This window comes from Bombus affinis, chromosome 7, assembly GCF_024516045.1.
Source record: "Bombus affinis isolate iyBomAffi1 chromosome 7, iyBomAffi1.2, whole genome shotgun sequence".
Classification (NCBI taxonomy): Eukaryota; Metazoa; Arthropoda; class Insecta; order Hymenoptera; family Apidae; genus Bombus; species Bombus affinis.
In genome coordinates, this window is record NC_066350.1 from 14719608 (window position 1) to 14745289 (window position 25682).

At 40.3% G+C, this 25682-nt stretch overlaps 1 protein-coding gene across 1 annotated transcript; it reads left to right on the forward strand.

The window, feature by feature from the left end:
• The first annotated feature begins 22 nt into the window (after positions 1-22).
• Positions 23-25440, forward strand: LOC126918587 (lachesin-like). The gene is made up of 9 exons (XM_050726645.1): positions 23-204; positions 14671-14761; positions 15821-15942; positions 19002-19187; positions 19857-20049; positions 22202-22330; positions 22416-22535; positions 23213-23383; positions 24194-25440. Exons 2-9 carry the CDS (start codon positions 14683-14685, stop codon positions 24565-24567), a joined length of 1374 nt encoding a protein of 457 aa, XP_050582602.1. The 5' UTR covers positions 23-204; positions 14671-14682; the 3' UTR covers positions 24568-25440.
• The last annotated feature ends 242 nt before the right edge of the window (positions 25441-25682 follow it).

Here is a 25682-nt window from a genome sequence, read left to right on the forward strand (position 1 = left end):
AAAGCCCATGAAAGGGAGATTGCGAGGGTGTTCAGCGCACAGTCGTGCACCGTCTGCCCGTTAGTACGGTACGCGCCACATCTTGACATTTGTGCTACGCTTGATTCGGGCATCATCTCGAGAAGAGCAACAGTTATGCCCTCAGATCATTGTGTCATTGGCTGACAACGTCCAATATTAAATTTCGTCACGCGTTTAAGCGCGGTGAGTAATGTGATTTTTCTTTTCAATTTTAAACCGTTTTTTCCTACTTATACGAAAAAGAAGTTTGATAGTTAAATTTTCGCGGATGGTATACAACTTTTTATTCAAACTATAAACTACGAATTGTTATAGGAGAAAGTGTAATTTTTATTAAGAAAACGTTATTTTAACATAACAGCCATGATAATATTACACACTTTTTAAATTTTATTTTTATAATATAGCTACTACCTTAATAAATTAGATGCTAAATTAGATGCTGAGAAGAAGCATATAGAAATCCAAATATGGCTCGATAATTTATACCGAATTCGAATCAATATGCGCCGTTAAATAATAGGTTGAAAAAAGCGCGAAGGAGGAAGAATTGAAATTTTATTTCTTATAATAATTTACGTCTTCTTATTAATTACCCGATAACTTTTTAAAACTCTACAATGATATTTAATATCTGGAAACCCCAAGAACATATTATTTTCGCTAGGTAAAATTAATATACCGGTAGCGAGGGGTAATTAATATTTCTAGAAAGACGTACTAACTGCTACATTTACGGTAATTAACTAACATAAGAGTTGCTTTTAAGGGATTACGCGTAACGTGAAATTGCGCTCTTTTCCTATATCAAAAGAACTGCGTGGTTTATTCGAAGCTGGTTCACTTTTATATCTTCTTAAAAAATTGCAAAAGTCATATACACGCGTGTCATTATACAGAATATCATTAATTAAAGATAAAAGAAAGATCTTAATTTCCAAGTATCTGTACCGCTGAATAATCACAAATCCCTCAAAGACAAGAGAGTATTTTATTAAATATACAACGCGTATTTATTATGGCAAAAGTTTCGTTGAACGAAGTTTTCCAATAAAATTAGCTGTCACAGAATATCGATCATACCTTATTCAACTAGTCAATCTTCTAATTCTGCATGTTGAGTACCATGGGCATCATAGCTTTTACAGTTTTTACTCTTATCGTCCTCGCTGTATGTGTACGGTACTCGATTCTTTTTCCAATTATCTTCGCGCATGTCCCGCGAATGCTATTATACGCTTTGCCACAGTGATGAAGACTCGCCAAGCATAATGTACAATAACTGTACCGGCGAGCACTACGGTACTAAGTATTGCGGTTTAAGTTGCACGCCGATGCATGTGCTGTGATTCGAACTACACTCGCAAGCACCGAGTAGTTGTGCTAAATGGTTCGCAAACTAATGTTCAAAATTCGGGCAATGTCGCGATGATAGTGGAAGTGCGAGGCCGAGAATGTGGAAGGGGGATAGAATGAGAATAGGGAAATAGAAGGGACGATGATGGTATAGGGTGGAGAAGGATAGAGAGAGAAAGCAAGGGTGGCAGTAAGCGATGTCTACGAAGTCTTCCTTAGTTAAAAGTTTTCAAGATTGAATTAAATAAAACTGCTACGATGTTTCCGTTATCCTGTTTCTCTTCGCCCGCCTTTTTTTATCGCTCTCTATCAAGTAGCGTTGCAATGGAACGACTTTCGAAATAATTAGCACAGGGAATTCGAAAATCTATGAAATTCAGGAGTTCACGTTAACGGTGCTAATGATCGCGTCGTATTCTGTTTTATCCGTTCTCCTTCTTTTTACCATATTTTTCATTTAATTGCGAAGATTGGAACAGGATTCAGAAGAGTTTGATATTTCTATGGAAACGAATAAATCCCTACCATTCGAATACCGTTATGTACCCTGTTGAACGCCTATTGGATTTTATATAGTTGTAACAGGAAATGGAAACAAGGTTCAGTTTATTTTTCTATGCATAGCAAATCTCATTTCCTTCGTACGTATGTGTACGCGAAACAGATATCTTACTCCTATCCCTGCAATCAAAATAGAGGATTCCTAGATATTTCTCAATCGACATATGCAATACCATCGATGTAATTCTTTTGTTTTACATTAGTTGGACGGATAGTTGTAGGGATAATTCGCAAACAGATTTTAAATATACTATCAATGAATCTTATAGATTTCGACTTTAACACTTTTTTGTATCGATTGTTAATTTTTCGTTTCTTAAAGGGTGAAAGTAGATGGGAACGTAATAGTTTAAATAGTTGATGTTTTAATATGAGCTTCAGTTTACAACAGGTGCCATTAACGTATTCTGATCCACGTCTATGCTTATCCTTTTTTCTAACCAGTCTTCTAGCCAGTAATAGCTTTTGTATGTAAACCGGTGTTGTTATACATTCTGTAAACTGAACTCATTTTATTAACATTTCACCGTTCGCTCTATCTTTGAACAAAAGAAAACGTCCAGAAGATATATTAAAAACTAGACATAGTCCAGGGGGATTGAATAAGAATGTGACTACAGGGATATTGCATTTGCACAGGGGTGAGTAGATATTACACGGGCGGGCGGAAAATTTCTGACCATTAGAAAAAAGATTCATCAGTTATAAACAGAAAGAACGTAAAACGTATGACGTGAAAAGCTTTGAAAGCTGTTGTAAAAAGATAAACCGCTTTTTTACTTTTGTTCCCTATTTTCGAATCGGCTACGCTCATGGTTATTCTCCAATTAAAGGGAGCTTTAGTTTCATCGAGCTTCGCTACGATGTTTGTTCCGATTCGATCACGTTCATTGGTGTAAACATAAAGTCTTTCAAAAGTTCCGATTCGGGTACTCGATAAAAGAAATTCAAGAAACGAATATCGCAGGGATAAGCGAAATTGTAGCGAAGAAAGGATTTTGAAAAAGGAAATGACCGAAAAAAGAAGAAGGAAAAGAAGAAGAAGGAGAAGAGAAAATGGAACAAATCTCTACGATAATCCGCGCTTAATCAACGAGGTTTTCCCCAGTGCACCGTAAAAATCGAACTGCCTTATTGCAATCCACTTCTAATTTCAACAGTGGCGCGCTTGTTTCTGCACCCTTTCATCGTGGCACACGTTGCATCGTGACGAGGGACGTTATATGGGGGGGGGGGGGGAAGTGACGAAAGTGAACGACAGGAATAATGGACAGGTTTGGCTAGAGTGGCTTTCCGTTTGGTAGAGGCATTTGTTCCACCGACAGTAACTCGTGCCCGTAATAAACATGCCGTGCCAGTAGATTGACTGATGATACCGTTCTCCGTTAGATGTTATTGGTATGCCCCTATTACCTTTCACCATCGACTGCTATTCAATATATCGACGGATGTCGGTAATTATTATAGTCACACCTCTTCTTCTTCTTCTTCTTCCCACCCTTAGTCAGCCGTACAGATTTATCATCGAGACGCGTATACTTGCCTGTAGTTGTAAGCGTTGCTGGTCGAGTGGGCTTGGAGAGAAGATAAAAAAAGAAAAGATTGAAGTCAACGGAAGTAGAGGTTCAGCGAGGCAGCTGGTTTCATGGGTAAAGTGACGATAGTTGGCCGGAAGTTGAGACGCGAGAGCAACTAGTCGAATTCAATTTCGCCCCACGAAAGGGCAAGAAAATAGTGAAATTTCGCATTACAGAGTCGTATCGCGTCTGATTGAGTAAGAACGACAAGCACGTATAATTAGGTTCTAACCAACGAGAAATACAATTTTTCTTGATATCAAGCTTCCTATGTGGCGCGGAAAACTCGAGCGACTATGTTCTTGTACCGAAAAAAGCGGAGAAAATAAAAATACAAAGAACTGGGAAAGTGAAAGAGAAAAAGAAAAATCTCTACGCGTTTGTGTTTTTTACGCTCAGCTCTGCCAATCGAATCATTTAGAGGTTATTTATCTAGAGATAGAAATCCGTGGCTGGCGATACGGATTTATATCGTGGCTGTTCGAAATTTTTTATTTAGCCGGAGAGAACGGTTGAATGCTTTGGCGGGGTTTCGCCGCTAGGCCAGAATAGAGTCGTCTCGCCCGGTATTCGAGGGAAAACACAGAGAGAGGGAGAGAGAGAGAGAGAGAGAGAGAGAGAGAGGGAGGGAGGGAGAAGAGGAAAGCACTCGAATCTCGGAGAAAACGCAGTGCGGAAATTCCCTCGGGCACGATCGTCATTATCATAATTTTTTCTCAATGTCGCCTAACGAAGGTGACACTGAATGCGTAGAAGGCGTGCGTCGCGCATCCAGGCAAACAACAGACCAGGCGAAACAGGTGGGGATTCTTCGAGCGTACTGAAGGGGGTAAAAGGGGCACCTGGTGTATCTCTCTGTGCACGGCTCAGCCGCGGGGTGCAACTTAATGAGCTTCCTGTGTTGGTTCCGCTTGTAGCGCATAACTCGCGTCTCTCACTCTTTCGTTTTCGTCTTTCGCGTTTTCCACCATTGCTCCTTTATCCCTCGGGCTCGGTTCCGTGTCTGATCCTTTCGAAATCCGAGTGCTAAGTTGTTGTTTAGGATGCAGACGTTTATGATTGAAAGCAATTCGCGCGTAATGCTTATTAAAATACAATCAGACTGCTTCATCCTTCTTTGAAGGATAGTCTTTGTTTCTGCGAATTCGCCTAGCACATTTTTTTTTATTAGAAATTTTTCATCAAAGGGTCTCTTACTCTCGCTCATTTCGTTTCCCTAGCAATTATCGGGGGATTCTGTCAGTATGACTCGTAGCTGTTTCGGCACTGCATTACGTTCGCGCGAAGCCGCTTTGCCAATAATTTGGTCGGCACTTGACATATTATTGTATTAGAATTCATAATGGCCTATTTCCACGGTTGATGTTCGCTAAAATCAATTTACCACATTGTATGTATGAAAATTCGATCGATCGACTCTATGCGAATTGATGCCCGAATGTTGCCAAGTTACCGCATGAAAATACCTGAAATCATCGTATCTTCTATAAGTTTCTCTCTAACCGCAACCTGTTACGAATCCATCGAGTCTTATTACCACGGGGGATCGGTAGAGCGCATGAGTAGAAGCATACTTGATGCTCGAATGTTAGATAAATCCCTAGGCTCCACTTATGGCAAGCAGGAAAACAAGGATTTTGCGGTCTTGCAAAGTGCTGCGATGCACTATGTGCCAAGTTTATCGCTTCTAAGCCTCTTTACGTATGTGCCTTTTTTCTTGCTAATTTACTCTAAACCCTGTTTCGTTACTCTTCGGGAAGCTGACCTGATTCACCAACTTGTATCTCTGATCGCTGTAATCTCTAGCAAATTTACATATAATTAAGGATAGTCGTAAACAACAGGGAATACATGCTGTTGCATGTTTTTATTTTAGACTGAAGCTAGTTTGGAATTCGATCGTAGAAATTGGAATTCTCTATCGTACGTGTCAATGACGCGACTGAATAAATTTCACACGTTTCAATAATTCACTCAATTCAGTCTGATATTAATATAACGTTGCTTAATTACTTGTTACAAACGAATTGATTTAACTATTATTCTGGCATTGAAATGACGCGCGTAACAAATATTTGATGACGAAGAACAGCCAGCGTTAACCGCAAGAATTCTGCTACCGATACAATTTTTGTCAATTCATTTCTACACGTCGAATTACCACGTTTCTACATAATATACGACATAACGTGCAGCGTCAGATAGTTTGTTATTTGGTAAATATTATCTCCGCGAATTTTAATACGTCGACAAATTGATCGAATCAATCTGGATGAATAATATCGAACGTTAAATAATTCATTCAACTGCAAACAGTGCTGATTGTGCTTTCCGTTATTTAGATCTGGTCGGTATTATCTAGTTAGTTATATTTTAAATTTATTTTTCTACGACGAATGCTATCTCGATTATCGAAATATAATTTTCCATCGATCTACAGAGAGTACAAGATGCGGGTAAACATTTTCTTCCGTAAGCGATCCTTTGATACAATGACCGCAAGATTCTCCCTATGGAGATAACTTGGCTCTACGGAGAGTCGGAGAGTCGGAGGATCTTCGAACTCTCAGAGAATTTACAGCGCTATGCATGCACAGTAATCTAACCAGTGTCATAATTGAATCTATGAGAAACACAGTGCGAGTGAGATTAGAAGCTCTACGATGTTTCTGGTACATCTTGACCGGTTCGCGTGCTTACACATCGTCATTGTTCGACGTTCCCCTACGCAGCAGTTTGGAAACTGTTCCTTGATAAACATCAGGGATCAGTCAGAGAGCACTACGCGTGCAAGTATTTCAGCGTGGAAAGCGGGAAGAACGCATCCAACTGACACGAAACGCGTCCTGCGTATTGACATCTTCATCTCGAGTGATTAATGAACGCGTCAGACCTAACATTTGGCGCCATGACAAAATACGAAGCGAGGCTCCGACTTTCCAAGGCAAAACGTACCGGAACAAAACGGTGTACAGTATAGAACAAAAACTGATGTTAACGCAGTTAGACCGTGAATAACAAACAATATGAATATTTCGTGCTTAAAACGCATTTTCGCCACCGAGAGCTTATTTATTCACGAATTCATCAAGAAAGAATAAACATACGGACACAATGGATATTACGACCCTCGTTAGAAAACCGCAAATACACGACTGGTTTACCAACACGTGTCATTACATCAAGCGAGCGCCGTTCTCCCTTCTCTCGGCGAGATTGAAGCATCAATTCTTAAACTCTATTCATCCGATATTTTCCATGCTAGTCCGTGCATCCGAGCTATGGAGCCCAATGTCACGATGTTGGAAATTCTTGGTCGAAATTCCACGGACAGTCACGACCGCCGGAAGGAGAGATCGGCAGCGACGCATGGCAGCCAGACCTAGGGGCGGCATATACGACTTTAAATCCCTGGCTCGTTCGTAATTCTATCAATCTTGTTTGACTTACTTTCCTATCGGTCCCGATCGGTGGATTCGCGTCTAGTGCATCGGCGAGACTCTTCCATATCGTTGCCGTCCAGTGGTCGTGTGCCTCATTTCCCTCGATTCAATTTACGGCATGACGGAAGTGCATAAGTGAATTTTCGTGCCCGTCTAGCCGGAGCTGCTGTAATATTTTCGCACTACGTTCCGCTGATATCCATGACGGTGGCATGGTATATGCAACCGGGTGGAATCGTTCGTGAAAGTCTCGGGGAGCGAGTATCGCGGGTACATACGCGGGTCTCGAACTATGGCCTGTCGTTGCTTCAGAAAGCCATAGGAGGCGAAGTCAAGGTGCAGCCAACTTTACAGACAGTTTAAACCACAATCCTTAAGTTCTGTCGTTCTACTCGAGGGAGAAGAGAAGAGACAGAGAATAGGATAGGAGAGGGTAACCCAGCAGCAGCAGCAGCAGCAGCACAGAAAGCAGCACGCGGAGAAACTCGAATTCTCGTGCAAACCTAACTGCGGCTATTACTCTGGTGGCAGTCTCTGCTCATCGATAGTCAATTTGCCATTTCGTGGTACGTTACGTGTGCTTCTGCCGCGTTTCGTTGAACGATCCGCGGTGCTACGTGGATACCGTGGGAGCCAGTTCGAAGACGTTCGATCGATAAGCCTCGATATATACCTAGGCTACGTAAGACCTATTCGAAGATCCGATTTCACGCGGGGGGAAATCATTTTTCATTTCTTTCTTTCCCGTTCGATTTCGACGGACGCAGACGGGAAGAAGAAAATGATTAAGGAAAGATGCCTCCGCGGAAGGAAAACGATGGCAATTGAATGGTTTTCTGGAACGCGGATGCCACCGTTCGCGTACCCACAATCCCGCGATATCTCATCAAAAATGAAATATTACCGGTCTGGCTATTAGCAGGAGCGTGCGAACGCGTGCATGGTAACGAGGATGAAGATAAAATTGCTTTTGAGTATCCGTTCGGATCAACGGGTTGCCAGGAAAATTTAATAAAGCGAGAATTTTCTCTGTGCGAAAGTTAGGAAGGCCTGACTCTACGCGTTCCCTTTTTTTTTTTTTTTAACGCTACCTGCTAGTGCTAATTATTACTTCTCGCGTGAGACAATGCACGCGTGCAAAATTTTAACGATTCACATCATCGCACCCTGTTTCGTCAACAAAGGAAGTTGATGGATCTCTCGGCCTCTATCGGAGCACGATTACGTTTGCCCAGAAATCCGACGAGAGTTTGAAGTATCGAAGTTCGCCGATGAAGGGTGCCTCTCCCGGTGTACCGCTGTGTGTCACCCTCCTCCGAGTCAGGTAAAAAAAATGTTATTTCTGGACACATGTGTTACGCAGTAGTGACTCGTGTTAGCACAGATTAAAGGGTATATAGGATTCGAGGACGTTCGAGGTCTTTCTTCTTTTCGGACGTGTGACGCTGCTTTCGTCGAACGACTCTACATCATCGAATCGAACTTTCCTGATTTCCATTGACCGTGCCGTTTAATGGCTTATAGAAACTTTCACGGTTATCCTCCGCTCTCCGCCCTCGTATACAAGGAATTTCAAACGTTCTCTTAAGTGACACCGAACTTTTATCGCGGATGAACTCGTGCTAATCGATAATAAAGTCGAGACTGGCTGACTTTTTCGAGAAAAGAATCCCAAGTATCCATATCGTTCGAATAGACTGATCGCTTGCTAAAACGCTTAGTAAACGTTCTATCGGAATTCCAATGCAAATTGGAATCCATATTTCGTGGCGATATCGATCGTTTCTGATCCAGTCGAATTCGATGGACGATTACTAGCGAATATACGCGAAGACGAAAGCGGCTGTCTCCGGCGGCCACGGTAGATTAAATATAAGGATCTCGCGTGTACCTTTTATCGCGAACAATCAGGTTCCAAGTAACGTTAAACCAACGCGTATGTAAATACGTATCGAGTTCGGTCGAAACTCCGAAAAGTTGTTTGCATCCTCCGGCAACGATCGGACTCTCATCGATAGTCAATCGCCATTTCCCTGTACCTTTTCGGTACATTAACGAGCACTGAGCGTTGAAGAGGGAGAAAGCCGGCAGCGTAGGGAAAATGGAGGGATAAAAGGAAGGAGAAAGGAAGCGAAAAGGCGAGCCTAGGAGATGGGAAGGAACACGTTCGAGAGGACTACACAGTTGCACTTTCCCAGATCACTGGGCAAGAGGGGAAAATGAATATGCTAGAGAACTTTTGTTGCTCGTATTCCGGGTACGGGGGCTTTTTAAGGAATAAAAATTTCCCCAATTAAGGATTATAGGTCGACTTAAAGAAGGCAAATCGTTAAGATCTTTTGTACACTTCGTTGCGATGGAAGGATGTAATCGATTTTCGTTTTTATCAGAAGGATCGGTTATGCATGTAACAACCGCTTCGTCGTATTCTATGCAAATTTCATAATCATCCGAATGCTTGATTATAACGCACCTGCTTGGCCTTAAACAAAAGCTTTCACATCGATCGAGCGTTACATATATGGGTATGCCCAGATGGCGTTAAAATCGATCGAGATGCCTACTTAAGTCGTATTAGCCAAATGCCTGATTCACAGGATAGTCTGAGTGTGGTATTTAGCTGGAGCTCTAGCAAGTGTACCATGTAAACTGGCCTAATGGAGGCACGTTGCTGGTCGTGCAAAAGTGCAGGAATTATCTATCGGGAGTTGCTCGAATTGCGAGTCGAATTGAATTACGAGTTTGTAACACTTTGTGACGGGTTTTGCAGATACCCCTGGCTCTTCATCCTCCGCCCGACCTTTTGACCCTTGCTAATTCAACTACGGTTGTTCTCCAAGTAAAAGGCGACCGCAAAAATCGATCCTTCAGGAACCCGTAAAAGGAGACACTGTTTTGTTTTTCTTCTTTTCTCCCGGTTTTCCACCGCGGAAAGATTCGTGGCACTTAGTTAGGACGGAGGTTGCTTGTTCTTGCTGGCAAAAACGAGAAACTCGACGAAGTAAATCCGGTGAGAAGATTAGCTGAATGCAAAGGAACTGGCGCTCGACGAACCTAAGGAGCTTCGGCCGACGGAATTCGATGAGAGTGCTCGAAAACTGTGTACGGTTTTTAACTGTACGGTAGAACGATACCTGAACGAACGAGAGAAAGAGCCCAGGGATAAGGGAAAGAGGAGAAAACGGGAAGAAAGTGGAAACTCGTAAGTAATAGCTCCGACAGCAAACCTGGTAAAATGAACGGATAGACGATGCCATGGAGCGACTCTTATTTCCTTTCGCGCTTCAGAAGTCAGGATAGCGAGGGAAAGAAAAGAAAAAAAAAAGACAGAGAAGAACAGCGAAAAGCCAGTAGAAGAGTAAGAGGAACGGGTATTAGACAAAGAGGCGAAAAGAAACGAAAGAAAAGACGAGTCGTAGCCGCTGCTGTGTGTGGAAGAACCGAAGTTACCTTTCTCTTCCCTCTCCCTCGTCTTACTTTCTTTTTGCCTACACATCTTGGTACTCTCTTACCGTGGCGTTCTTTCTTGTACTGCTGTGGGTGTCGGTTAAACTCCAACGTTTAAGGCCTCCCAAACAGACTTGGAAGCTTTCCGGACGCACTTTACGATCAGGGAACTCCCAGTCGTTCTCATGCGTGAGACATTTTTTACCGTATCTAGGGGACGTTGTCCAGCTTAAATACCACTCAGAATTAATGAAGACCAAATTAATCAAACTCTTCTAGAGACTTCTTTCGCCCTAATTTTCGTATTACGTATGAAAGGGTCACGAAACGAATTTTGAACGAACGTCGTTCTCTATGTCCAAAGATATTTTGAATGCAATGAAGCGCGTACGTGTATCGTTTGGTGTATTAAACTCTTCTGATGTGCTTGTATCTGTTGGAAAATACATTAAGGTGTTGATATACGGTAGTAATTGTGCATGGAGAGATTTTCCGTGATATTCAGACGAAGAAAGAGAGAGCGAGAGCAAGAGAAAAGCTGAGGGGTGGGAGGGAGGAAGAGAGTGATGGACTTTATATGGAGAATCAAAGACGCTTTTGGTTAGCCAAACCACGTCCAGTTTCCTTCGAGTCAAAAGTGACCAACAGAACAGCTTATTGGACCTCTCAGAGAGGCACTCGTTGCCTGTTATTCATTCTCTCGGTAATACAGCATGCAATTCTCGTGCGCGCGTTTATAATACTCTGTGCATACACTTTGGATAGATGTGCAAATGTATGCTCTGCGCGGAAATTGGTGTTTCGATGTTTAATTTGCTATGGTACAGCTAATGACGGACATTCAAAAGATCGCGTGATACTGTTTTGCATTTAATTATATTCACGTTCCAGATAAATAGCAACGTTCAAAACACCTAGATTCCATATTCTCGACTGCGATACTAGCTCGAGATGCTCAGAAATCCACTATCAAATAATCGAAACAATTGTTCAGTCTGATTACAATAAAAACCGAGTCGGTTTGTACAATGTTGTACGCGTTCGCATAAAAGCAACGATGAAAAGATTCATGCAAACTAATTAAAAAAAGGGACAGAATAATATTTACACAAGCGTATAAGTTTGAAGTTTACCCAGACTACACTACGATTACATTCGTATTTACTAACAGATAGACGATCGTAATTTTCAGTTCGATTAATTGCCCAGTTTTGCAGCTCTGAAACTCTTCTCGTCTTTCGCTTTCTTCCATTGGAAACCGCGAGACGATCGCTAATTGCGCTTAGTACCTCACAGAAGCATCCTTCTTCGCAACGATTCGCCTTCTCGGAATCAACACGCGACAATGTAATCGCTAAAAGCTTTTTTCTCCTGTCATGGTTACGATGTTGTCCCCATGTAAATATTGTAAAAACAACGAAAAAGAGGCAACAAAAAGCGGTCGCCGGCTGATGGCCACCACTCGACTGCCTCGTATATCCGCCTAAAAAGCAGCAGTCCAGTGAAACGCGATGCACTTTCGCAGGACTGTTTAACGGGAATATGTATGCATGTCGGCCGTCGTGGTTCACAGCGTCGGCGCTGCCGTAATTTTCGTCGGTCCGAGTTACGTACGAGGAAAAGCGCGGGCGAATTTTTAGAGGTTTAACTTCGTACTTTCTAGCTCGCGCACATTCGTTTGCTTCTTTCCATGATTTCGTCAAATATACGCGTGCCGCTGAATTTGACATTGACGCACCCGCTCCTTGACCCCATCTGTCCTATGTTTCCGATATGCATGAAAATATTTCTTTTAATATTTCAGACAATATTAACACCCTCGATGCGTGGGGATTTTTCGAGCATCTTACTCTGTTACGCTAAACACGAAACGCGTAATTCCATAAATAACAAACCGAATTTTAGAGCTAATAATAAAATAGCGATTCCTCACCTATTCATATATAATAAAAACCAACGCGCGCTATCATTGATAGATAAAACTTGAACTAAAACATTCGCGAAAACGGCGCGGTACCAGGCGTGTTAAAGTCTGCGATAATATTCATCTTGGGGGTGTTAATAACACTCGCTCTATAAACGATTCTACATTATACATTCATGTAGGTACCTATATCATAATGTCAGCCACTTAACGAGCTTTTTATCCTCTCTATATAACTTCCGGATATGTATCCCAGTAGCCTTTCTTTCCGGACAACTGGATCGGACAACTGGACCGGTCATCGAACCTTGAAAGATATTAAATGCGTATCATGCTCTGCCGAGGGTCTCTATCCCTCCCAAACTCACCCTTTGTCTGTCTTTGTCTCTTGAAATTGTCGGTTGAAAGAGGGGATAGGGGGATGGTTATTTAAGTTAAATACCGCAGTCGCGGCGTAATTTTCGGCGATGCAAAGAGAACGTGGCCCGAAGTCATAAAGGCCAGGCTTCGGCACGAGCGAAATTTTCATTTGACCGGCCTTTAGTCGCGCGAGTGTGCGTATTTCGCGCGGGCCTCGCTTCGCCTCGGCTCGTAGTGGGGTCGCGGAGGATACTCGGCGAAGGGTAGCGGCTGAAAAGGGAAGAGCAGAGGCGGCAGTCACCCACTATTCGAGTATTATTGCGGTGCTGGCTGCAGGAGGGTGAGGATGGGATATATCAACGGTTGGCGTTTATGTGGCGACCAACTGTCGAGTTAATATTCACGCGATTCAGCTTGACCCCGTGCCACCCCGTCAAACCCGGGCCCATGAACGGCCATGCGAAATTCTTTACTTCGCCTTACCGACCAAAGCATTATGCGTCTTTTCTTCACTGTCTCTTTTCCCACCGATTGCCGTATATTGGTATATTGTATGTTTCTGTATGCTCTCTCACGAGGGACCAGGAAGTTATGGTAATCGCGGTAGACTATGGCTGAGTCAGAGAATTCGATAGATTCTCGTAATAAGCTATTGTGTTTGTTAACCGAATCAATTGATGTAATTAAATCGGGCGTGATTCTGAAGTACTATGTCTTTATTTATACTTATGTCTTATATTTATTATCATTTATATTTATTTAGGTAAATTCCATTAATGACGAATACAAACTGCATTTAAATACAGCAGAGCTCTTATCCGAGCTAATAGGGAAACAAAACTGTTCGGATAATGGAACTTTCGAATCACAGAATAAAATCACTTTTCTCATATGAAATGACATTTATTCAAATACAGATTAAGATTAATCGATAGTTTCTTTAAATACCGATGCATTCCATATCTTTTTTGGCTGCTAAGTCACATAATCGTTTCAACGTATTATAGGTAAACGTATAGAGCCATAATTTTCTTGTACTTCGAATCATCCGAGCGCTTTTTCGAATATCGCGGATGCTTCGGCTTGAGAAATATCGTTTCCACTCGTGTAAAATCGTCGTTGTTATTGTCCTTATTTCAACGAAACTATTTCGTCAAATTGGTAAATTTAAGGTTGTCCTACCGTTGTCAACGTCAGAGGAATGTACGAGCTTTGGATGATTATCGATATCATGTTTTTGTTTTATAATCCTTGCGATTTTGGTTTTCCCAATATCATTTACTTTTGCTAAATCTGTTGCATTTATACCATCTTAAAGTTTTTCAATTATGTCGTATTTTATTTCGCTCATTAACGCTCGTTATTTAACGCTCATTAAACGCTAAAAGGAAAGAATACCTGAACACTGATACAATAAAATATGTATATATTTAAAATGGAAAGGAGCATCCGTTACTGAGAAATATTATCTTCGGTTAATAGAATTTACTGCAGTTTAAAAATCATGTAAAACTAGGTAACCTAAATTAAATTCGTATCAAATTCCATTATAATCGTTTATGAACTGATCGATGGTTGATATTTCAATCGGATCGTTCCTTAACCAAAAATTTCTATAATTAAAAATCGACCAAATCAAGTTAATTCCAATTAGTTTAATTTTAATCTTTGCAAATGTAAATATGATATAATTTATATATTAAAGTGATAAGTATGAAACGATAGTATTAAAACGTATTAAACAATAGGATATTTATAAATAGAGAACTCGTCATATTTTCAAGAGACTGGGATCTGAATAACGAGTTAATTCGCTCCCCCTTTCTCGGTTAATAGGTTCATTAAAACTTTTTGGCGTTCTTGTACTTTTTATATCACCAAAAAACAGGTTAGATGAAGATTTTTACGTTAGCAAGATAAATATAGTAATTCCGAAAGATCGCCTTTCGTCCAAAAAACGAATAAATCATTTTTGTTGCAGTACGTATGGCGTATGGCCTTGCTCTGTGGTATGGCATCGCGGGACATTGTTCTCTGCTTCTTCCTTGCTGCCTTCCTGTATTCGAGTTTCGGTAAGAATCAAATGAGATATTCTCTCTCTCCTTAGAATCAGAAGTAGCACTCTTCATCCAATCGTAGCGGCGAGAAGAGGCGTAGAAGAACAAGTTTGAATTGGTCGGAACACGGGGCGCAAAAGTTACAAGTTTTTTAATCCGTACAAAATGATACGAACGAATCTCTTGTATCGTAATAGCATCGTGCCGTAGCTACTTTTCCTTCTCTCCGTGTTTCTTTGCTCCACTTTTCGGTAAGAATCAAATAAAATGCTCCTAAAAGCACTATCGGAAGTCTCCAGAGCTTCCGTAAAAGCATTCCCGTTCGCAAGGTGAACGCGAAGCAGAAATTACAAGAGCGAAGCTCGGCTAAACGTTACTCCGTCCTCTAGTTTCTCCCGAAATATTCGTTTAATATCTAATTTCTCGTTTCATCGTCCGGTAACGCGTGACAAAGGCATAACGCTCTCTTCAAATTCATCTTTCCCGCGCGTCTCACCGCAGGGAACGTTTATTATTTAATAAGGTGTCAGAGGCTGCGACGCTCTGATATAATTTACTCTGATATAGTTAATAAACATTTCTCTACGCGACACCCTGGTCTTCCTTGTCTTTTTTTCTTTCGTTTCTTCCATTTCCCGCCGATGCGATGTTCAGACGACACGCGTCACACGCGTACCTCTACGGACAAAAAGCTCGTTGAACGAAGAAGAGAAACTAAATCTGAATAGCTCAGTGGAAAAAGAATTATTGCCCCATAACTTTGCCTCGTACACTCGCTATGAATCTATAGAGGAGCGATATGCATGACGAGCTAGATTAAGCTGGTCGTGTTAAGAGAGATGTAAAAGATTAAAGAAATCAATATCGAGCCCGACAGAATATATGGAGAAAGGCAAACGTCCAATGAAATTGTAGAATTCGTGACTGTTATCCGAACGCTACGATGCATTCTCCCGTTGAAGCACATTGTTTTCGTTCGAGGAGCGTAACGTTTAAAATTAATTAGATGTAACGTTGCTGGATCATTAATCCCACGATCGTTAATTATACCCGGTATAATTCCCCTTGGCCTAGGTCAAGCGATGCCAAAGTCCGAGATCCAGCCAGAATTTCTAGCACTTCTGGAGAACCATACGGTCATTCAAGGTCGTGACGTCTCCTTCACCTGCGTCGTTAATCATCTTCAATCTTACAAGGTAATTGCATTCACGTGTCGGTGTAATTAATAAGTCGATTAGGATCAACGCTTCAAAATCGTAAGTAATGACTTAAATCGTATTTCCGTAAATGTTTGGTCACGACTCGAAACGCGATCGTGTCAAATCGAACAACGTAGTTATCGTTGCGTAACCAAGCTGATTAACAGAGTATAATATTTACAAAGGTTCCCTGATATCTCTACTTTATACATGTTTGTACGTAAAAGAAATCAACGGGGCATACGTAAATGGCGAATACAGTTGAAATAGACACGTATGATGTCGATTATGGTAAAGCACGTAGGTTTGCACTTTCGTCAGTCCACATCCAGACTTCTGTCCAGAGCCCCACGCGGGACAGACCTGCCGAGTAATTCACTTTCGAGAAGAAGTCCAAGTTTGATTGCGCGCTCGAATCGACAATCGCTTCTATCGCGAGATGAAACGCTCTTGGCGGGTGTTCAGAGGATTTCGTCCTGCCGGATTCGAGGGATAGAAAAGGACACAAGAGAGTGGAGGAAAAGAAAAAGGAGAAGCGGAGAAAGAAGAAGAAGAAAAAGAAGTAGAAGAAGTGGAAGCATAGGGAATTCGAATGTTACAGCGAGCAGGCGAGTATCCGGAGAAAAGAAAGGAAGCTCGAAAGAAGAGACATAAATCAGAGTCGCTAATATACCGTACAACGTGAATGGGTCTGATTTCTACCAGTCCAAGAGTACCGTATCCTTTCCCTTTCTCTTCCCTTCGCAGCATTTGCTTCTGTTTTAAAAGTGCAATAACTCTATATGAGATTTTTCGTAGGGAAAGCGAAATATCGCGATGCAAAACAATTTATCGTGTCGAATATAAAAAATGGAAAAAAACACGTTTGAAGAGGCCATAACGAAAACAACCCTTGGCGAATTTTGTTGATATTTTAGATAAATTCTAGTAGTCAGACTCGTAACATGATAAAATCGATATCGTTGAAAACGATCTGTACTCTGATTTATTGCGGAATGAAAATTGACCGGTTTTACAGAAATAACTTTTTTTTTTTTTTTTAATTGTTTCTCACCAAGCGAGCGGATCTATTTCTTCTGTTCTTGTTAATAACACTTTTATTTCAACTTAATTTCCAACTTCGTAATTTGACTGGATACAATTTTTTCGGTAAAACATTATAGAAAACAGTCACGATGGTTATACGTAACACGATGAATATTCTGTTAAAATAAAATGGAAATCCATGAAACAAAAAATAAACATGCTACGGTATACCTTTTTCTCTGCTGAAAAAGGGATAAAAATCGGTAAGGATAATTTTAATTACGAAAGCTTCAATTTCACAGATTCTGCGTATACCATAATATTTGACGGCGTGTCACAAACGTATAGAGATGAAGATTTGTTCAAATTCAGCGGAGAAACGATGCGACAAAAGTAATTACTCTAAACGATCGGGGCATCGATCGGCGTACGTTTTAGAGAACCATCGAAAACGCGAGATGTATGTATTCGACGATTCAATGTCATTCTAAACGCGTGAGATATAACAGATGCCATACGCGTAAAGCCACCATTCGATCGCTTATTGTTTGCGTAGAGAGAAAAAAAATTTTTTCCCGCCAACACGTAGAATTATTCTGTCGGGCAGAACGGTCCATCAGCGTTATTTATGCACACCTTAAATTCCATTGCCGCTCGATCAAAACGCCGCTTTTGTTCTACCGATTTAAAATCCCTTTCACCCGTTCAATAGAACCGTCGTTTGAAATACGACAGATCGAGCACGCAGGACGTATGTTCGTACAAACGGGACCAAACGGGGAAGTACGATCACCGATCGGAATTTGAATCCTGGAATCCAATAACAGTGTTCATTCACTCGCGTCAGGATACTCTAGTAAATAATTACGCTTCATTGGGGAGTGGAAGGGGGTGGTGAACGTACAAACGAAATTTCAAACTCATACAACGAGCAGATCGCGATTGATGCTCGTTTAGTTAGCGAAATTCGTCTAACGTTACCCTATCGTTTCATTTTCCTTTTTTCCTTCACGAGACAACCGCAGAATACGTTCCTTTAATTTCGACATTGTTCGTTTCCAGGGAGCAACAAATGGAAAATAAGAGTTGAATTACGCCGTAATACGACTCTTTTTTCTCCAGTTGCTTTCTTATTGCGGTATAATATTTACGTTCCGAGTCTTAACGGGCGCATTTATGTCGGAATTCATGAATGCAGAAGGAAATCGGAGAGAACATTTTACGTTCGCGCAGGGAGAAACTTGTTCTCATATATCGCTTGAAATATATAATTCGCGTGCGTGTAAATAATATTCTTTTATCTTAACGTAACAGCTTACGAAAGGTAAATTATCTGCATTTTTTCCTACCGTAATTTCCCCCTTTTTTCATGTTTATTTTTTTGTTCACGTGTGACCATACCAGGGACAACGCCAACAGAAAAAAAGGTATGTTAAACAGAATTCTATCCATTCGTATTCCGTATTTCCTGCCTTCGACCCACTGGAACACTCGTCCAACGAGGAACGTTTCTTTCGAAATTTATTATTCATACCTCGTAAACGAGTGCAAGGTCCGAAAGAAAGGCAAAGAAAAGGCGTAATAAGAAGAATACCTTGAAACGAAGAATGCCTTGGCCGTTCTAACCGGGTAGGTTTAACTGCCTAATCAAGAAAGTAACCAAGGTAATACCTAGGAACGTTCAATAGACAGTAAAGCGGCGGCATTTACAACTCCAGTAATCAGTCTTGGTACATTCGAGCGAGGAACGCATTATTCTTATTGCAGGGTTCGCCCACGTGAACCTTATTGAACCGGAGAATGTATTACAAGCGAGAATGTACATATAGATATACATATATATATGTATGCACGCTATTCGCTATGTTACTGACTAGGCAGAACAAGATACATCATTCATAACAAACTAATTCTAAAACGACGGTATTATAAGGGGGTGAGCAGTGTAAGTAATGTGGGCAGCGAGTTGCGGTTTATAATCGGTTGCTGAAACTGCGAGAACATTCATGCTCCGTGATTGTATTATGCAGGTCGCTTGGATGAAGTCCGACTCGAAAGCTATCCTGGCCATTCATACGCACATGGTCGCTCAAAACCCACGGTTGTCTGTCACTCACAATGGACATAACACGTGGAAACTGCACGTGACCAACGTCCAACCGAACGACTCTGGCACGTACATGTGTCAAGTTAATACGGATCCTATGAGGAGTCAGGTTAGTACGTACGTTCATCTTCGTACGTTCATCTGATTATTATTAAACCAGCGTACTCGGTTCTATATTTTGCTTCTACCTAAAAGTAGATATATGTATCTATATACGTGATATATTACAAATGATTATTATTTTTGTATGTTGATTTTATTAAATCGTCTCGATATCGTATATACGATACAATACGGACGAAGGGAGACGAGTTAATAGATAACGTTTGTTGCATTACCGTCGATTGGAGCTAACACGGTTGACACGTCGAAAATATTACTATCGAAGGGATAGCCATTGATAAAATCGACAAAATTGAATATAAAATTTCGTCGCGAAAGGCCGACCGAAAACACGCGAAATAAAACGAAGCGGATATAAAATATGAGACGATTCGTTTCATTGTGTTTTCAGTGTTATCGTTACGATTGGTCAACTGGTATATATCGTATATATATTTTTTCCGATGATAAACCTAGATTAAAGGGAAGTCTCAATGTTGGAACAGCCGTATTTGTTGAGGTTTGAATCCGCGAGTTAAGCTTGATTTAAATGTTTCGAGGGAGAAACGGGGAAGAGTAGGTTGGGACAGTATGGGTCAGACTAGACTTCTCCACGTACAGACAAATGGTGGTATACGAGTCTGTAACGGTATAGTCTGTAACGATCTTTGCGTAGATTGGTCACATGAAGGTAGTGATACCGCCCGATATCATGGATTTGGACGATTCGGCCGATCTCCTAACGGCGAAAGAGAACAGTGATCTGCGACTACGTTGTCGCGCCACAGGAACACCGAAACCTGTGGTCACTTGGCGACGAGAAGATGGACGAAATATCACTCTTCGAACGGAGCATGGTGTTCAACGAGGTAACATTTTCCAGAATTATTTCTGACAGTTTATACCGACGATACTACTAATTTGAATGATCTTGATCGATCAGTGATTCGAGCAAGCTTTAGGTCCGACATCACCGATGATTTTTATCTTTGATCGCGTAGATTATTAAAAACTTGGATTTTTCATTGGAAACGGATGAACATTTGATATTATAGATATACACTTTTAGAAGAAGATACTTTTGAATATTTCTATTATTCTAGCTGCGATTAAAGAAATTCTTACGCTGTATTAAAATAATTTCGAATCGAAATGTTCTATAATGCCGGAAATTTATTTAAACTTTACTGTTTGCAAAACTGACAGTAGATTAAAGGAAGCTTTTAACAAATCTGTTAAAAGCAAAAGTAACGAACAATACTATTTGTTATTTCCTTCATAAATCACGAATATTAGGAAACACAGCAAACTTTTCAACAATAACGGAGTCATGATCGTTTTAAAGAGAATCAATATGTATTTTTATTATTAGGCAGTTAAAAGCGTCTGATTTGCATGAATTAAATCTTGTTCCCGGTGCTTATAAAAAAGATGCATACATGAATAAGTACATAAGTGTAATGTGCCTCGAGTATTTCAATGCAGTTCCGTTCCACGCAACGAGATATTCGTTGAACGTATCAACGTGAAAGCGCGATCCTGTCTGGTCCATCGCGTTCCGCAGAAAATCAACCAGCCGATTAGCCTTTCTAACAGTGAGTGATGGATGTTGACTTTACATATATTTCCTCTTCGCCGACCCCATCGATTCGCATACCCGATTGCAATATTCGCTGTGTACATTGCGCCGCAAAAGTGTCTACCACTCAGAATCTATATCGTGCCGGCGTTTCGACGATCTTTCCGTAAAACGCATCATAGGGGAGTATTCACGTTGTTTCGGCTTCCTTAATGAGCTCAATTCGGATCCACCGTCGTTCCCCATACGTTACGTTGCCCGGAAACCGCAATAAAAATGTTATACGGAATATTAAAACGGGATAAGATTCGTATACAACAGGTACGTAATATGACCTGTTGGGAAATTTTCAAAAGGACAAAATATAATAGTCTATAAACGAATTATTTTGAAATTATTGAGAAAGAATGGAATTAACTTCATAATGAGGGTAATGTTCATCCTTATGCTGTATATATATGTGGTAACTTAATGGGTCTTAGAGTAAGGACAAGTAATGATGTTTTGGTTTAACAAGTAATATTCAATATAACGAACTGATTACAATATTGTCGTACGTCTTATTATCATATTTGGCTCTCAACTTCCCAATTCATACTCTCCGGCTCCTCTATTCACACTCTCCGGCTTCTGCACTCACTCTCTCTCTGACTTCTCAACTTACACTGTACGATTTCGCGACTAATACCCCATGGGCTAGCATCCCTTTGTCTTTCCTTAGCCCCACCACGCATGTGTTCCGCGAAGGCCCGTGGCCAGGGTCACGTAGGCCTTTTCTACGAAACTATTCACTTGAAGGACCGACGACACATTGATGGACCCGACGGCGCCTCGCGACATTGTTTATGGTTAACTAGACGTTTTTCTTAAGCCCTTTTCTACGATACTACATATATCATAGAAAGACGTTGTGCTTGTAGGAACATGTAAAGAATTTTATTTATATTTCGATTTGTTTATCATAGCTAACGTTATAAATAGACATTTAAATATAACATAAAAGAATTTAATGATGCAAAAATACACGTAATACATAGAAGAGCATAAAATATCCATGATATAGTTTTTTTATAATATTAAAGAAGTAAAACAAATTTCTTAAATCCTATTTCTTTAATCGTATTTACAAGAATATGAATTGCCGTAAACGGCAAAGTCAAATAATGTTCAGAAAATTGCATCCAATCCATTTCGACATAAAGTAGAAACATGAAAATTACATGTGAGGTACAATATCTTTGAAATATCCTTCCAGGCTTCTAAGGATTTAGAATAGAAATATCAATAGGATTCCTGAAGGAAACTTTACAATCGTTGGAATAGGGTAAAATTACCGTCTAAACGACGGCAGTAAAATAGAATAGGAATATCGATATAACATATATGTGCCTAGAGAGTCTGACCCGACGTTTCATATGACCCGTTGATAATGCTTGACGCAGTAAAGTCGTACGAAGGGGAGCAACTTCATCTGACGGGCATTCTGCGGCAGGAGATGGGCTCTTACCTTTGCATCGCCTCGAACGGCGTGCCGCCAACGGTCAGCAAACGATATTACGTGAACGTACGATGTAAGTGAAGTGGCGGGCCTGTTAAATTGGCGGGCACCTCGACGAAGAAACTTCCAGTGATTAATTATAGTTTTCTCCGATGCAGTTAAACCGCTGATTAAAGTCTCGAACCAATTAGTAGCGGCACCTGTTAACAGCGACGTCGTTCTTCATTGCTACGTCGAGTCCTGGCCGAAAGCTCTGAATACATGGTACAGGGAGAATGGTGAGCATTATAATATTGAATCTCACGTGTTATTTCTCAATATCGTTCTCAGTGTGGCCATTATCCCGCGTCTTGTTATGCGAATTCTATCGTCTATCCTCCAATCAATGTTAATGGTTATATAGGTTGGTTTGTATTATCTATTCAGAGTCAGAGCAGTAACAGCATGGTTCCATTCAGACAAATATATATATATACATACATAATATACCGGCTTTTTCAGATATGTTACGCTGACCATCATTCTCAGCAAATTCAAATAGCTCAGATTCGATCGATTCGAGATAAACCAGAATTACAGTCGGGTACTAGAGAGCCAGGATTCAGAAGTTTTAGTTAGACAAGCTTTAAGTTATTCATGTTTGAAGTTTGAAAATCAGGAGTGAAAATTAGTATGTACTTCAAGTTCTCTTCTCCTTTTTCTCTTCTTTTCCGCTATTTTTACCTTTTTATCGTTGTTTAATAACTTTATAATCATTTAACAAAAAATCTTTTGATAATAAGCGCGGAAACATCGTCAAACGATTGTTACTATAAAAGGAAAGATATTGCTCTTACATCTGTCAGACGTAGACCGATAATATAAACACTAAAGATATTGATCCGAATGGGATCGTTACCGTTTACTGTTTGGACGGATAATATTAAACCAATCTTACGACGGACGATTGTTATAGGTATGAAATTACTGTCGGACGAGAAACATGATCTAACGGAGATTCCGTTGAACGATTATGCGTATCAGTTGAACTTGACCATCAGGAGACTGAATAGGGACGACTTCGGTAGTTACAGCTGCTCGGCGGAAAATTTGCTTGGCAAGGCCGAAGGAACGATAAGACTACAAGGTAATCTTTTCACACTCGATTACTATATCGCTTCATAGATACAGTCAGTTATCAAAGTCTACCCACTTGATAAATTTGAAATATTTTGATGAAAATACACTAGTTCGATCAATCTTTTCGAAATTTTATATTAATTCTACATAGACACATATTTAACGCTAGAGGATTCTTCTTCGTTTAAAATAATAGCAAATTATTTTCACCGGAGAAAGATCTTTTCCACGATTGTTTCGAAGGTATAAGAAAAACATATTTAATAGAATCGAACGATACATTGATAGCTACATCTAGCATTAAAAAAATAACACTATTTATTTAACTTATTAAGAAGAAGAAATATATATAGTTAGCTTTGCGCTGTTCACGCTTGAAAAACTTTACCGCGGCTTTCTCTGACACGTAGCCACGGAAAGCAATTATATTCGTTGATATATGTTCCTCATATATAAACCGATATCGGTTCGCCTCCATGTGCTAGGCTAAGGGAGTTGTAAAGGCAAAAGCTTGCAGAAGCTTAAAGATTTTAAAAGATCATAACCGTATATTCTTCAAAGTATTCTTCGTTTATATCATCGGAATATGATCGGAAATTTAATTCCTCCCGTTAGAAGATCGATGTAAACGCGTTGCTTTTTTTTCTTTTTTTCGGTAACTCGTTCAATCGGACACGTACAACATATGTTTGATCGAAATGTGCGGACGCGATACCTAAATCGTTACATTTTTTGCTCTTTCATAAATAAATATACAGTTTCGTAAATCAAATTCTGTACATCGTTGACAAATGATATGAAAATAAAATGGTTACAGAGTTGCATTTGACGCGAACCACGTCGATACCTATTCGCTACAACACGGACTTCTTAGACAAGTACGGCACGAAGAAGCAAATGGACAGAACAGGGAACCATGAATTCGGACGAGAAGGTGGTTCGTTGTCGAAAAATGGAAATATGGGTCACGCAAAGCCGATGTTAAGGAGAAACAGTTCGAACACGTTGACGGATGTCACAATGAAAAAATCGAAAGTTTCATCATATCCGGCACCTGCACCTGCGCCAGCGCATTCTACACCGACTCAACTGAGCGTTCAGAATAGCGTCACATCGCTGCGACAACACTCGCGATTAAACTGCGTAGGATTAATGTTCGTTTTCCTAGTGATAGTGATCTGTAACTCGTAAACAATCGGCTGTTTCGTATGTACGGAAGAGTACAAATCACCTTTCACGGGGATTAAACGAGAACAGGGATTAAAGAAAAGGAGCTAAGAGGGAAAAAATGAGGGAAAGGCAGGAAGTAAAAATATCTTTGAAAACAAGAGTCCATTTTATCTTAACTAACGCTCGTTATGTTTTACGTTAAATATTCATATTTTCGATTCATAGACAATGTTTTTATATTCTTTTTCATCTCCAATGCGAGAAATGGTCAGCGACGCTTCTATCGTGTAGAAAAGTACACGCACAACCTTTAGGATTATAAATGTTATCGTTCACACATGTGTGTTTATGTCAAACGCATCGATATACATCGTTTTGTGGTGAAAAAAAAATAACGAACGGTTTTTTATGACAATAACTGTAGTTGTATACGGTAAATCGGTAGAACAATCATCCATCACCGATAAAACGCTCGAGGACTGTTGTCGTTGCCAGATACACGTGTAGAAAGCGTGTATGTGAATTTACCGAATCGATGGATGTTCATTTTTAGACCAATCTCTCGTGTCACACTGCCGAACATAGATATGATGTGCAGTTATTTTCGAATGTACGTTCGAACGCGAACGTAGACGTTAATTGTTTATACATATTTTGTGCGTGTGCATGTTGAGGGAAACGTTATTCGCCGCTTTCCACAAATTTTATTTCGAAAAATCGGTTGCTCAGGCATGAATGTGATCGAACGAACGGAACGAGATCTACTTTTGCACACCTGATCATCGGTTCATGAACGTTCTCATTAGTAACAAATGAATGTATTGTTTATCGATGTTAACGTCTGAGTTGTGTATCTGTGTATGTATGTACGACAATAAACGTTGTTTTTACCAATGGCCTGTTTCGATATCCCTTCTAGTGAATACCAGTGATCCTTTCAAACAATGCAGTTTGTCTTAAAGGGACAATTTTTTAATCAAAGTAAGAATCAATACATTCTTTGCAAATGTATGAATTTATTTTTGCAAGAACGCGATATTTTTGCTGTTTCATGACAACTTGGATCGCTTTATATCCGTAAAGAAAATTGATTCGAAAACCGTGTCTCTACATGTTGTACTTTGAAAGAAATAGAA

Excerpts from the sequence above, each read along its gene's own strand:
- LOC126918587 (XM_050726645.1), top strand. The coding sequence starts at position 14,683 with ATGGCCTTGCTCTGTGGTATGGCATCGCGGGACATTGTTCTCTGCTTC. Across the intron at positions 15,943-19,001 it reads ATCATCTTCAATCTTACAAG|GTCGCTTGGATGAAGTCCGA; the intron begins GTAATTGCATTC and ends TGTATTATGCAG. Across the intron at positions 19,188-19,856 it reads CGGATCCTATGAGGAGTCAG|ATTGGTCACATGAAGGTAGT; the intron begins GTTAGTACGTAC and ends ATCTTTGCGTAG.